Source organism: Mastigoproctus giganteus, chromosome 10, assembly GCF_048544385.1.
Source record: "Mastigoproctus giganteus isolate SK-2022 chromosome 10, ASM4854438v1, whole genome shotgun sequence".
Lineage (NCBI taxonomy): Eukaryota > Metazoa > Arthropoda > Arachnida > Uropygi > Thelyphonidae > Mastigoproctus > Mastigoproctus giganteus.
In genome coordinates, this window is record NC_143584.1 from 180,775,683 (window position 1) to 180,790,650 (window position 14,968).

The 14,968-nt window shown below is 35.0% G+C and overlaps 1 protein-coding gene across 1 annotated transcript in view; it reads left to right on the forward strand.

The window, feature by feature from the left end:
• The window catches only part of LOC150079586 (uncharacterized), a 1,000,533-nt gene that overhangs the window by 947,781 nt on the left and 37,784 nt on the right, over nucleotides 1-14,968 (forward strand). The window contains exons 20-21 of the mRNA XM_090383129.1: nucleotides 7,981-8,030; nucleotides 8,519-8,558. Of these exons, the coding sequence (XP_090239255.1) occupies nucleotides 7,981-8,030; nucleotides 8,519-8,558 (90 nt within the window). The remainder of the gene's footprint in view (nucleotides 1-7,980; nucleotides 8,031-8,518; nucleotides 8,559-14,968) is intronic.

Here is a 14,968-nt window from a genome sequence, read left to right on the forward strand (position 1 = left end):
GCATGTCAAAATTTGAAAAACTAAGATTTATGTTCACCTTTATTGCTAACTCTTCTAGACCCTCATCAGTGAAGCATACTGCCTGAGTTCAGTTCACTGATAAGGTGTGTAGGACATTAGATTTTCATATTTGCTGTTATTAATATTAAGAGTAGGAGACCGGCAGAATTACTTAACAAGTACAGGTCACTGTTGAAAAAAAGCCGTGAATTAGGGTTGAATTTGAAAGTGTCTGCAATTCTCCACACACACACGATAGGAGGGAGTATATGATGAGAGCCTTGTCGACCAATTCGGCCCTGGAAAGATTGTGCAAGGCTCAATGGGTAAAATTTTTTTCAGCCTGGTCTGTACTTGTTAACAGGAGAGACTGCTTCTACAGGGATGGGATACACTTAAATAGAAAGGGTGCAAGAATATTTGCTGATGCTATCGAGGCAGTGTTAGGTGGGTCAGAAAACTGCTAGCTTGGGCGGGGGGATACAAGGACTAATAGATTAACAGTAGCCACTGGCAGAGGTGAAAGAGATTCTTGCACTGCTTCTATTGGAATGAGCAGAAGCCTGAAAAACAAGATGCAGGATATTTCAGAGACTGCTGGAAGTCATTGCAGTATAAGTAAACACATGGGTTGTGTTAGGGTAGCTAAGAATAGAAACAGGTGCATGTATACTTGCATGTACACCAATGCTAGGAGTTTGTAAATAAATTTGATGAATTTGAGGTATTGCTCAAAACATCAAAGGCAGATATTGTTGGGATATCAGAGTCGTGGTGTCACATAGATATAAGGAATGCAGAACTGGAATTTGGGGAGTATGTCTACAGAAAGGATAGGAAGGGAGGAGGGGTTATGCTATTAGTTAAGAAACACACAAAATCCAAGGAAGTGAAGCCAGTCAGCATCGCTGGACAGTGCAGTGTCGAGTCAGTTTGGTGTGACATAAGCATTGGGAGATCAAAATTGAGAGTAGGAGTGTGCTATAGGCCTAATGACTCTGATGAGTATAATAAGAAACTGTACAGGGAAATAGAGTGGGCCAGTAAATCAGAGAGTCTTATAATGAGGGATTTTAATTTCCCAGATATTGACTGAAATTTGGGGGCTGGTCACTCACACACTAGCAAGACTTTTGTGGATTTATTGGATGATTGTTTTCTACATCAGCATGTTCGGGAGGCAACTAGAGGGAGTAATACTCTTGATTTGATTATCAGTAGTGATTCTTCATGCATTAAGAATCTGCAGATAAATGAACCACTAGGTGGCAGTGATCACAGTGTGCTGAAGTGGGATTTACTCAAAGAGGTAACTACCATTAGGGGTAAAGGGGAGGGTTATTGCTTTCGTAAAGGCGACTAGGATGGACTGAGACAGTATTTAAATTCTATAAAGTGGGACCAACTGATGATGTTACCAACAGAAAATTCAAAATGGAAAGCATTCAAAGAACTTATCTTGGAAGCTACTAGGCTTTACATACCAACTAAGAAATATTGTTCAAGGTTTAGGCCTAAATGGATGTCAGATGAACTAATGAGACACGTGGCAGAGAAGAAAAATGCATGGGATACATATAAAATAACATGTGACACAGAAGCCTATGATAGATATAAGCTGGTCTGTAACCAAGTTACAAAGGAGGTTAGGCAGGCAAAGGCAGATTACGAGAAATCTTTGGCAAAGGATGCAAAGAAAAACAGCAAAGAGTTCTTTACTTATGTAAACTCTAGAAGGAAGGGGATGGATCAGATTGGCCCACTAGATATCGATGGTTCAACTGTTGATGATCCTGCTCAGGTAGCTAACAAACTAAATGAATATTTTGCATCGACATTCACACACGACGAGATATTCAGCGAGGGGAATACCAGAGGTGTATTCGACTCTGGCAGTAAGCTAGATAATCTTGTAATAACTGAGAGCAAAGTGGAGGAGAAATTGTTGAAGATAAACACAAAAAAGGGACATGGGGTGGATGGGATCTATCCAGTTATATTAAAGGAGGCAGCAAAGGAAGTAAGCAAACCCTTAGCCATAATTATGAGAGCTTCCTTGGAATCAGGGGAGGTACCCATAGACTGGAGATGTGCAAATGTGACCCCAATTCACAAAGGAGGATCAAAGGCTGACACAAGTAATTATAGACCTGTGAGTTTAACTTCTGTTCCAGGAAAATTAATGGAGGCACTGGTTAAAGAAGCACTGCAGGATCATCTAGACAAGACTTCAGTTATAGCTCGGATACAGCATGGTTTGGATAAGCGAAAGTCTTGCCTGACCAATTTGATTGGATACTGTGATGTGGTCACAAAGGAACTGGATGCAAAGAATAACTTTGATATCATATATTTGGATCTTAGAAAAGCCTTTGATACCGTTGCACATGGAAGACTGCTGCACAAATTGGAGCAGTGTGGCATTGGAGGCAAATTGCTGCTGTGGATAAAGGGATGGTTAAGGGGGAGAAGACAGAGAGTGATAATCAATGGACACTGCTCATCGTGGACTAATGTTATTAATGGAGTCCCTCAGGGTTCATTGTTGGGTCCATTATTGTTTTCTGTATTTATAAATGATATTGATGATGGTATATCAAGTTAATGGCCAAGTTTGCAGACGATACAAAGGTTGGCTAGGTTGTTATGGACACTACTGATGCTACGCTGCTGCAACAGGATCTGGAAAGGTTGAGATGGGCTGAGAGGTGGCAAATGAAGTTTAACATTGTCAAATGTAAAGTACTACATATGGGAAACAACAACCCCAGAGCAACGTATCAACTCTGTTGAACTACACTGACAGTGGTAGAGAATGAAAAGGACCTGGGCAGGCAGATATGAAGTTCTCTGAGCAGTGTGACGGGCTGCAAGAGTAGCTCATTGTGTCTTGTCAATGATATACAGCAATTTTTCTAGCAGGGATAAGGAGGTGATTATTCCCTTGTATAAGGCAATGGTCAGGCCACACCTTGAGTACTGTATACAGGTCTGAGGCCTCATTTCAAGAAGAATGTAGAGCTGCTGGAACGAGTACAGAGACGGGCAACAAGATTAGTGAATGGAACAAAGGGTTGCTCTTACAAAGAAAGGCTTAAGTTTTGCAAATTAAAGTGTCTGGAGATGAGGCACCGGCAAGGTGATCTGATAGAGGTGTATAAAGCCTTGAATGGTTTGAGCATGCTCAATGCCGATGAGATTCTTCCTCTTGCTCAGAATAATCACCTGAGAGGGCATAAATTCAGATTGAGGAAAGACAGATGTCGGATAGATGTGTGGAAATTTGCCTTTAGCCAGTAGGTAGTTAGTTGGTGGAACAGACTTCCATCCCTTGTTGTAGAAGTTGATAGGCTAAATTAATTTAAGGCTCAGCTGGACAGGTATTTCGAACGAATGGAGGGGTGAAATGGAAGTGGGGTGTTTTTTTTTTTGGCTGATGCTGCATAAGCTTGCTTTCTTGCATCATATGCCTCTGCTAATGTTAATACAACAAAGAAACAAGATGGCATTAGGTCTAGTTTTTCTTGCTAAAAAATCTTTCATTCGATCAGACATTTGAAGCAGTTCCTCTACTTTCCAAGGTGTAATCAAAAAGTTCAAGGACTTAATGTTGAAATTATAGCATCTTGGGAAATTGAACTGATATTGGGGAAATGAAGCTTACCATCTATTCAAATGGATCTCTTTTGATGTAGTCTCCTTGGCACTGTCTAGACCTATTCCAATGTTTCTGAAAGCATTCCCAATAGGCTTGTTTTGGAATTTCTAATAATTTCCTCAGTCATTTCAAATCTATGACCTTATAAGTGAGCTCTAAGTTTGAGAAACAATAACATTACAGAGAGCTAAATCCATTGGGTTTGTTGGATGGGGACCACAGCAATGGAGTGCTTCACAAGAAATTCTTGAATGGAAATCATCATGCAGGGGTGTTGTCGTGATGTAAATGCCATTTTCCTGAAGATCACTTTACTATATATCCACAACTCATCACCAGTAATGATGGAAGAAACAAAGTATGGGTCAGCAGCAGTACCTTGATAAAGATCCTGACATGCAAGAACTCACTGCTGTCTGTGATTAGTGAGGACGCTGAGAACAAACTTGGCTGAAGTTCATTCCATTCCAAAATCTAGTGTTAAAATCAACTGACATGTCCCATAAGAAATGATAATTTCACTAACAAAAAAAAAGTCAATCACTCCTGATCATATCACAAACAAATTGAATTTGTTACTTTTTGAAGCTGAAAGGTTTCCAGAGTGAGGAACATCTTCAATGAACAAGCAGCCTCTTTAAATTTTGTGAACCACCAAAAAGTCTTTGATTGACACAGTATCTTCTCCAAAAGCTATTTTTAATATTTCATTGGTTTCTGTTGCACTTTTCCTAATTTGAAAGAAAATTTTATACATATTCACTGCCCAGCAAATTTCCTTTTAAAATGCAATGAAAAACGTTGAATGTCTTCTATTCAACATGTACTAATTCAAAGAGACTGCAAATGAATGAGTGATTTATGTATTACTATGGCTAGATGAGTTATTTAACAGGTTGTAACGAGCCGTAATGCACTGCAGTGCCACAATTCAGTCCTCGAGCTTTCTGATCATACCTCATATATGTTAATACCAGGGGCTCACACTGGTGAGTATGGGCTTGGCACACCCAGGGTCCTGAGCTGGATATCATCATTCTTCTCTTTCTTGGTGATTCCCCTCTACTTCTGCCCTATTTGTTTTCTCTATCTCTGGGATAACTCAGAATTTTTTTTTTTTTTTTTGCCTGTTGCAGCAAAAGCCTCAGGCTTCCTTGCACCGTATGGCTAATAATAATATACAATTTGTTTTTTTACAATTTTTTGCCTTACTACAGCAGTTTTTTCATTTAAATTCATTTCTGAATTTTTCTAATATTGCAATCAAGAGAATGAATAAATAATTCTGACATATGTTGCCTTATGTGTGGTAGCTAAGATGGTAAAAAAAACTATCATAGACTTTATTGCGAAAACAGTGTCTACTTTGAAATGAAACTCAGAGATCAAGACATCTACAAATCATGGGCCTCCTCACAATTTCTGTCATTCTTCAGTGGAATAAAGAAAAAAAAAAAAAAAAGGGCAATGCATTATGGAATTCTTGTAGTCTTGTATGAACCTAAGAATCATAGAGATGATTGTTATTTCTGTTCTTGCACTGTACAAAGGTTATATCACTAGAAATAAAGAAAACACATCTGATTGAGCTCATTCACCTGCAGTGAAACCTATAACACATGAATATGAATCCAATGTGCCTGTTCTGTGATAGAGATATGCACACTCTGAACAAGATAATCGTAACACAAAAGATAAAGCTGACTTTTTAGTAAAGAAGTTCCTTCCAGTTTTTTAATGAATAACATATGCACCTTCTTAGTGATGTTATTCTATTAAAAACAATATTAGTAACTTATGACAACTGATAATTTGCTATATTGGAGTTGGGGGAATGCCCTTTGTGTGGGACACTGATTAGGAAGTTAACAGTGAATTACCTCAAGCACAGCTTGAAGGAACAGTGAACCAAGTTGAAAGAGAAGATTGGAATGCTTCAAAAATATTATTCTGAATTACCTTGGAAACAAGAAAGATCCAAATATCAAATAATTGTTAAAATTTATGCCACTTTACTGAAAATCTTATAAGCAAAAAGGGGTGAGAGGGGAAGAAGTATTTCATCAAGATATCAAGGAAGGTGAAATGTCAACATGATGGCTGATATTAATCACTGAAAAGAAATCTCCAGTAGGGGGAAAAAATCCATATAAAACCATAGATTTAATTGTTAGTTAATCTTTTATCATTGAGACAGGCTAGCTGTCTTACATAAGATTCAGCTTGCCAGATTTCATTAAGATATTGTAAACATATTATAAATAAGATACATATGTGAATCGATCAAAAAGTAAGGTTTCCTAGGCTATTTTTCACAAGCATCTATTTGCATTTTGGAACTATACAATGTATTGTACATTTTGAATACTGTTTCTCTACATATCTATTGTAATAAGTGCCATATCTATCGAGGCAATTAATACAATTTTATGGGTTTATATCTGTTTCTGTAAAAAAAATTGGACACTTATTGATTGAGACAATAAACAAACTACATTTTCCACCTCTGAATTCAGTTGCAACATTTGACCCCTTAGGTGTTTCTTTAGCAGTCCAAACAAGTAGATAGCCAGAGGGATCTGAACTATATCGCACATAGAGAATTTCCCATATACAGGCACTCCCTGGCTTATGTAATACTCGACTTATGGAAATTCGACTCTACGTAGGTTTTTCCCGGCTGGTGCAAACTTAAAAAAATCGTGGAAACCGTATTTTGCATCCCGCAGTAATAAATGGAGGTACTGTGAAAATATCATAATGTGAACTCAATAACACTTTTTTTTTTTTTTTTTTTTTTTTTTTTGGTAATTCGTTCCAAGACCTCGGAAGTTGAAATTTTCGCTATATAACTAAGCTATTTATCTCTCTAAGAGATAAATTTTTATAATGGAAATTACACTACACTTTCATCATTATCATATGTTCCATTATAAGAATCAATTTTGAACGCCTTTGTGATATTTTTCTAAAACACATTTCTGGATATCACTACCACAAACAAAAACAATTTGCACTTTCCGGTTTATTGGGCTTTTCTGTTAGCCCAATTTATTATAAACGGGTAGTAAACTCGTTCTTACTGCATTTGCGATAATACCAATAACTGGAATTCTGTGGGTTATTATGGTGAAATGAGTTCCCCTTCACTGAAATCGTCAATCATATAAAAAACATAAATAAATTTTCAGTATCTTCTCTTCATTCCTATTTACTTATTACAATGGTGAAGGGAAAGGGACCTTTACATAAGTCTGGGAGTGCCTGTAAATGGTTGCAGCAAGCTTTGAGTTTGATGTTAGTGTGATGTCATACTGAAAAATCACTCTACATGACAGTCTGGGTTGTACTCACGAGCCATTGGCATCACACAGCCTTAATAGTTTTTGATAGCCTCCCACAGTCTTTGTAATGTCTGGCTGTACACAATTAGCATTGACTTTCATTTCGGAAGAGTCATTCATTCATTGTCCAAATCACTGATGCAATGACCTCTCCAGCTGATGGAGAGATCATAGCACACATACACACTGAATTTGATGAAAATGCACATCTCCATTCCACCCTTGCTTGTTTCACTTCAGGAGTAAAGTGGTAAACCTACATTTTTTCACCTGTCACTATCCATTCTATAAGGGTCTTGGGTCCAGATGTCCAGCTACTTCACCATTTCCTGCAGAAAAAAGCAAGATTTTGCTTTTTTCTGCTTTTTCAAATCAACAGAAATGTCTTGCACCATCTTAGTTTACAGTATTCACTATCAACAGTGTTGCCAGCAAAGGAAATTTAAAATTTGCACAGAAGATAAAAATTAGTCTAGAGAATCATCCCTGTAGAAAATAAGCTTATATTGATTGAAAATTAATTGTGGTGAGTTAAGTAATAATGCATATCCCTTAAGGCATAAAATTTGTCTAAGTAATGACATTCTTGCATAAACATTGATATTTTTTCTGTTACATTTATATGTAAATAATATAAACCATATTTTGAATTTTCTCTGTAAATGATTAATGTATAAATGGCTGATCATTAACATTTTCTTGATTTATAATTTTATAGAACCCGTTCCTTATCTCAGGTCCACCTTATATAAATGATATTAGCATTCACCTGTTTTAATAATACAAAAATAGGGTTAGAATTGAATATAAATATAGAACTGTATTAAATTTAGGACAGTAAATATTGTTCAGGATATTTTTATTTATGTACTATATTTATTATTTTTGAAGATGGTTTTAAGAATATTGTGCATCAGTATTATTATTTTTAATATAAGAATAAAAATAATCTCACATTTCTCAACCCTTTTCTATCAGTCAAGCAGACACAGTTGGAAGCGGAGTTCAAACTTCCGACAGAAAATAGAGTAAATATTGCCAAATATTATGACTGTCTTCAAATTTTTTGCTGAAGAGTCTCATCAATTTTGAGTACAGCTCTAAAATGGGCTGCATGATTTTTTAAATCAAGTTTTTAACATTTTTGATATATATTAAAGCATGAATATTTTGTATTACATTTTTGCACGCCATTTTTGTCAATTTTGAAATAAAAAAAAGTTCGGAGTGCTTCAATAATGTATATCAAAGCCAGTGTAAATGACACTCCCTTGCATGTTTTTTTTTTTTCTTTTCCTTTTTTTTTTTCTTTTTTTTACCTATATTTTGTAAAGCATGAGCCTGTGTAATTCCAGATTTTTTGATGGAATTTTGCCTGATAAAAATTTTTTCAATATTTTGAAGTATTTTGACACTTTACTGGCTACCATTTTGGAAACTTTTTTCAGAATTTCCATCTAAAATAATGATTTTTGAGCATTTAGTTAGAGGGTGATATTTTTTTGCTTTCCTACAGCCTATGGAAGGGCTACCCCATTCTAGGATGGGACGAGAAGGTTGGTCTCCTGCTTCCACTTTTCACCTTTTCCTATATCCTTCCCACTCCTGTGTATGTTTTATAAGTAACTAACTATATTTTACAAAATTATAATAGCAATATAATTGAAGTATTATTATAGGGTAAAAAATGATAGAAAGATTTAGTTTAGATAATATTTGAATGTAAGTAACCATGTACACAAAAAGACATTAGATATTTTCATACATTTTTTTTTCCTTTTTTTTAATTCAATTTTTCTAATCACTATTTTGTATATTTTTGTATATAATTATTTTGTGATCATAATTACAACTGTTTAGATGTCATTTCATTTTGATTACCAAAGTTTAATTTTAAAATGTACATCAAATGCATGATGCCAAAGCAGTTTTTCATTGAAATTATGATTGTCTGCTGAAAACTCTCCTGCTGAAAACTAATCAGTATATGTGCTAAAATGATATGTGCACAATTTTATTATTAATTTCCTTCAATTGGTGTTTTAGCACCTGTATTTTAATCATATTCAAAATTTCGTCTTTAAGTTTTCACTGCATCATTTTGAATCAGATATTCTGAGAGTAATTTTGTAAAGAAAAATATTACTATAGATGGGATAAAAATTGAAGTGTTCACTTTATATTCTTATTGCTTTTCTCTCTGATAAGGGATATTGATTGTCCATCGACTATTCATTTGAAAGATAGGTTAAAAACTTGTATTCATAATATTTCGACAGGTCACCCAGAAAAGAATTTTTAATGGGGTTTCGGCAAGGTTTAATGGAAAATGGATTTTAATGCACATGCTGGCAAATAGTAACATCCAGAGGCATAAATAGCTGAGGGATATGAATGTGAGTAAGCTTCCACGGCACAAACACTGTGTTGGGAGCCTGGATCAGGTGAGGGAAGAGGAATTTGAGGGGAGCAGTGGGCCAGTGCTGGCTCTCGACGCTCCTGGTGACATTAAAATTTTATTTTACATATAAACCTAGAACTTTAATAGCCACGGGCTTATGCAAACTTAATGTTTCAAAGTGCTCACTTTGAAAATTATATAATTATACATAAGATGACCTAAAATTACTAGTATCATTTTTAATTGGATACTGAATGGCATCACCAAACATTACCAAATTAAACTATCTAACAAAATGAAACTTCTTTTTTTCTTTCATCAAAGATGTAAACACTTTTCTAAACCAGTTTTGTGCACTGATTTCAAATATGTTCTTGGTTTTTCCCAAACACATGTAGCTTTCATAATATGATAGCTGATAATATTAGTACAAGTTAATTAAAATGATTTCATTTCAAAACAGGAGACCTAGTTACAATTACGTTTTTATCACTTTTACAGTTTAAACCCAATAAACTTTATACACCTAGTTAAAATAATAGAGTACAGTATTATAAAAAAGATATGAACGATTTATTTAAAAATGTCATGCAGATTATTTTTATTTGGTACCATTTGCCTGGATAGTTTTGCAGAACAAATCCAACAGTAGGCATGCCATCATTCATTCATTCCAGAATTCTTGGTAGTGATTTTCCATTAACTTAATATCTTGGTTGAATTGTTTCACCTGCTTGTCACTCATCATATCAAAGTGTTCAGGAAATAAGTCTAAATATCAGAAGTTTCTGAACTCCATCTTTGTAATAGTAATAGTATTTGACTTATAATATAAGAAAGCCACAGGCTTTTGCTGCACAGAAAAAAAAATAAGAAAATGCAAATTATCTTTGCTTCACTTCTCACAGACTTTTAAATTTATTCAAACTGTTGGCTTGAACTACCTGTGAGGGCAACTTGTTCCAGGAATCAACAACTCACTGGCGAAAAGAAAACTTCCTTCACTGTAAATTGAATTTATGACTGCTAGTTCTGGAATTCTTGATAACAGTGAGAATTCTGCAATTTATTTTACTAATCCCTCTGGGGTGTCTGGTTGCCAAGCTCTGTAGCCCACATAATCAGTCTTTCCAATCCCACCATTCGAGTTGCCCATCTTTGTACCCTTTCAAGAAGCTCAATGTCTTTTTTCAGATGAAGTCTCTATACTTGAACAGAGTATTCCAAATATGGTCTTCTTACAATTGCCTTATACAGTGGGATTATGACCTCTCTATCTCTACAGGATAACGTTAAATAAATCATCGATAGGACACTATGGGAAACTTCATAAAAAACTTCATATCTGCCCGTATTGTAACTCCTAGATCCCTTTCCTCCTCCGCTATTTTCAATTCAACCCCACAAAGTGTATAATTTATTTGTGGGTTGCTATTCTGCAAGTGTAAGACCTTGCATTTAGCAGCATTACAACAAAGTGCCACTTCTCTAACGATCTTTGAAGTCTGTTCAAGTCATCCTGAAGGAGTGCTGCTTGGCACTAATCATTAATGACTCTGCCAATCTTTACATCATCTGCAAATTTTGACATCATACCTTCTATCCCTTTGTTGATGTCATTTATGAAAATGAGAAACAAAAGAGGTCCAAGAACTGATTCTTGAGGGACCCCACCCCTGACGTTACACCAACCTGAAGAATATCCATTAATCACAACCCTCTGTCTTTTCTGCCCTGCAGCCACTCAGCAGTCCATCTTAGAATCTTACGAGTAATCCCAACCTGTTCAAGCTTATACAGTAACCTCTCATGAGGGACTGAGTCAAATGTTTTGCTAAGATCCAAAAAACCTATGTCAAAATTGTTCCTTAATTCCAAGTCATGAGTAACTATGTCAAAATAGCCTACAAAGTTAGTTAAGCAAGTTAGTTTCTCTTAACAAAGCCATGTGACTTCTTCTTCAGAATGCCATATCTATCTAAATGTCCCTGGATTGCACTCTTAATCATTGCCTCTGAGGTTTTTCCTACCAAAGAATTCACTAACCAGTCTGTAGTTACCAAGTTCATTCTTAGAACCACTTTTATGTATTGGCAATACACTGGCACTTCTCGAATCCAAAGGAATCTCCCCTGTCCAAAGATGCCCTCATAATTAACCTCAATGGTTCAATACTCCCTCGCATTCTCCTTCAAAACTACAGGGCATATGCCATCAACTCCAGGACCCTTACTTAAATTTACGATCAGAATTTTTACTAATAAACACTTATCTGTAATTCACTAATTTCATATGGCTCAGCCTCCTCTTGGCATGAAAGGTCTTTCATCAGTAAAGACCGATGTAAAGTACGTATTTAATTCATCTGCAACATCAGCTGGATTATCTAAGACTTTCCCATGCCCAGTGAGCTAGATTCCGATCTGAATAGCTTTCTTCTTTGTTGTATTCACTATTTGTAAAATAATAAGCGGAGTTTACCTCAATATAGTATGTAGAACACTTCCGTATGATACCCTCCAGAAATTAAAACGAAAAACTTACATTACAGTAACAAATAATTAAAAACCAATTGAACACAATTAAAAATCAATTTAATGCAATTAAAAATATTAAAAAGAATATAACGAAAATTTTCAAAATGATTTTCTTTCCTGAAGCTGACCGCTTTTCGACCCGTATATCGTGATCACAGGAACCAATATTACCCAATAGGGGTGAACATGAAACTTAAATAATGATTATTTGTCTTCACGCATGTGCGTAAAGGCCCATGCATTGGAGATCAAATATGGCCAACAAACATTAACAGAATTCTCGTGTAATTTAATTTCTACTGTTTCCGCAATTAATAGTCACAAATAATTACGTTGGACGTTAAGTATTTTGGCCTCGTTAAATAAAAAAGTATGTTTTTCGTTAATGGCATGAAAGGCTAATTCTGACGCTGCTGAATGAGAAGCACGAACTGAGGCTTCATGTTGATTAACACGAATATTTAGAGAAAAATGCCTTGAACCTTTGTAAGACGAGTCGCAATCGCCACAAGAAATGTTGTATACCAGGTCATTAATTTGTGTTGCGAATGAGGAAAGACCCGAGCAATTGTTCAGTATAGTGTGTAATTTCCGTATTGGCCTGGCCACAATTTTAAATTCGGTATCTTTAAAGAATCTGTTAAGCTGTTTGTGCCACTGTTCAACATATGGGACAGAAATAAAGTATTTTTTGATATTACTATTGTTGGTTGGTGTAGTATTTTGTATCCTATCCTTAGCTTGTACCCTAATTCGGTTTATTGTAGCAAGGGGATAACCCCTGTTTAAGAACCTGCTAGTTAATATTTGTATTTTTGAGCCCAAAGCAGATTCCGTCGTTGAATATTTATAGGCATTTAGAAATTGATTAAAGATAATCGATCTTTTGTAGGTGAACGGGTGATAGCTATTATAATGTAGAAGCATACCGGTGTTTGTAGGTTTTCAATAGATGCTAAATTGGATTTTATTCGAGTCCCGAGTAAGCACGAAATTTAGAAAGTTTAATGACTTTGTATCCGTATCCTCCCTTTCCAATATAAATTTGAGTCTAGAATGAATATTATTAAATGAATGTAAAATGTCTTGGATAGTACTACTATCAGTAATAACTAGAACATTGTCTAAATACCTCCCATAGTATGTGATACGGGGTCGAAAAGGCATCAAATATATATGCTCAATCATTGAGAGATAGATCTCTGACATAGCCGCTCAGGCTCAACCCCATTGGCAATCCAAAAATTTGTTTGTGCACTTTGTCTCGAAAGGTGATATAGTTGGTCTCAACGAACAGTTTAATTAAGTGAAAAATTTCCTTAATAGGTAGCTTCATATAATTATTCGGTATCGAGTTATTATTTAACATATCCCAAATAATATCTAATGTGTATTCTACGTTTACATTCGTATATAACATCTAGTGAGAATAAATTGTCATTGTCGCCAAGCCTACAGTCCTTAAGATTATTAAATAATGTATCGTAGTTCTTAATTGGTGATACAATTTGGTGACAGGTGATACAATTTGGGATTAAGATGTATACTTGCAATCGCAAGTCTACATCTCTTATTTTAATTATCATAAATTCATTGGATCATGTCTTCCAGAAATTATGAAAATTTGCAAATGTTCAATAAGATATTTACAATACAAAAGCTCTTTTATTTTGTAATCAATATACACACCCAGGGTCCTGAGCTGGGTATCATCATTCTTCTTTTTCTTGGTGATTCCTTTCTCTCTCTCTCTCTCTCTCTCTCTCTCAGGGTAACTTGAGAATTTTTTTTTTTTTGGCTGGTGCAGCATAAGCCTCAGGCTTCCTTGTACCACATGGCTAATAATACTAATACTAAATCAAAATGCCTAAAAGAAACACAAAGGATGTTTCACATAAAACATCTACTGTGCATGCTCAGCACCGCGCAACTTTTTTATTTGTTTTTTTTTAACAACAAGGGAAATATAATGGATACATTTTTTTCATGATAAAATTTTAATATTGCGAATAAAAAATAACATGAAATATTTCCTATATCACAAATAACATAAAAAACTATTACAAAACATTCCACAATATAAAAACAAATACAGGAATACCTCGCATAGCGCAGTTAATTCGTGCCAAAAAAATACCACGCTAATCGAGGTATTATTAGTATGTATTTTAATGTAATGCATTCCGACAATTTGATTATATGGGTCGAGTTCCAAAAATATATAGGTGTTTGTTTACTATAAATTGATGCACACAAAGTTCTTGCCAAAAAAGGAACTAAAATGATAAAAATGAAAAATACTAGTAAGCACAGTAGAAATGATTTTTATTGCAGTATGTACATACCAAAAGAATATAAGTGAAGTATGTACTGTATTTTTTTGAAAAATAACTGATCAGCTTATTTTGCACAGTTTTTGTCTTCTTTTTATCTGCATAGATCTCTTTATAACATCAAATGTCATTTTGCAATACCTGCCTTACTTTCATATACCTCGTTCGATGTTTGGATCTAGAAGAACATTCAGTGCCATTACATTTCTTCTTTCCACTCATATTTGCATATAAAGGTGTAATGTTTTTAAAAAATAATCTAATAAAAATGCACAGAGAAAAATATTTGTACAGCTTACACACAATCAACGACCTCACCGCTCAGAATCTAGAGTGTTTACTAATGTATGAATGCTAGCAGAGTCCATATATAACGGGAGTTTCGAAAACAGTCAGAATGGCCTTGAATCCATAACACATTGGCCTACGTGCTGGCATTATAATACATACATATCAAATGTATTGGTGCATAACACAGTTAATTTTTTTCAATTTGTAAACCGTGCTACAGCGAAACCTATGCTGTTCGAAACCTTGCTATGCGAGGTATTCCTGTATTACATGAAAAAAAATTATTACACAAATATTCAAGAAAAATTTATTCCAAAAAATTGCCATATGCAATTTACTTCTTTATTAATATTTGTTGTCAATCTGCTTTGCTCAATAGCTGAGCGATGATTACAGAGGAATAA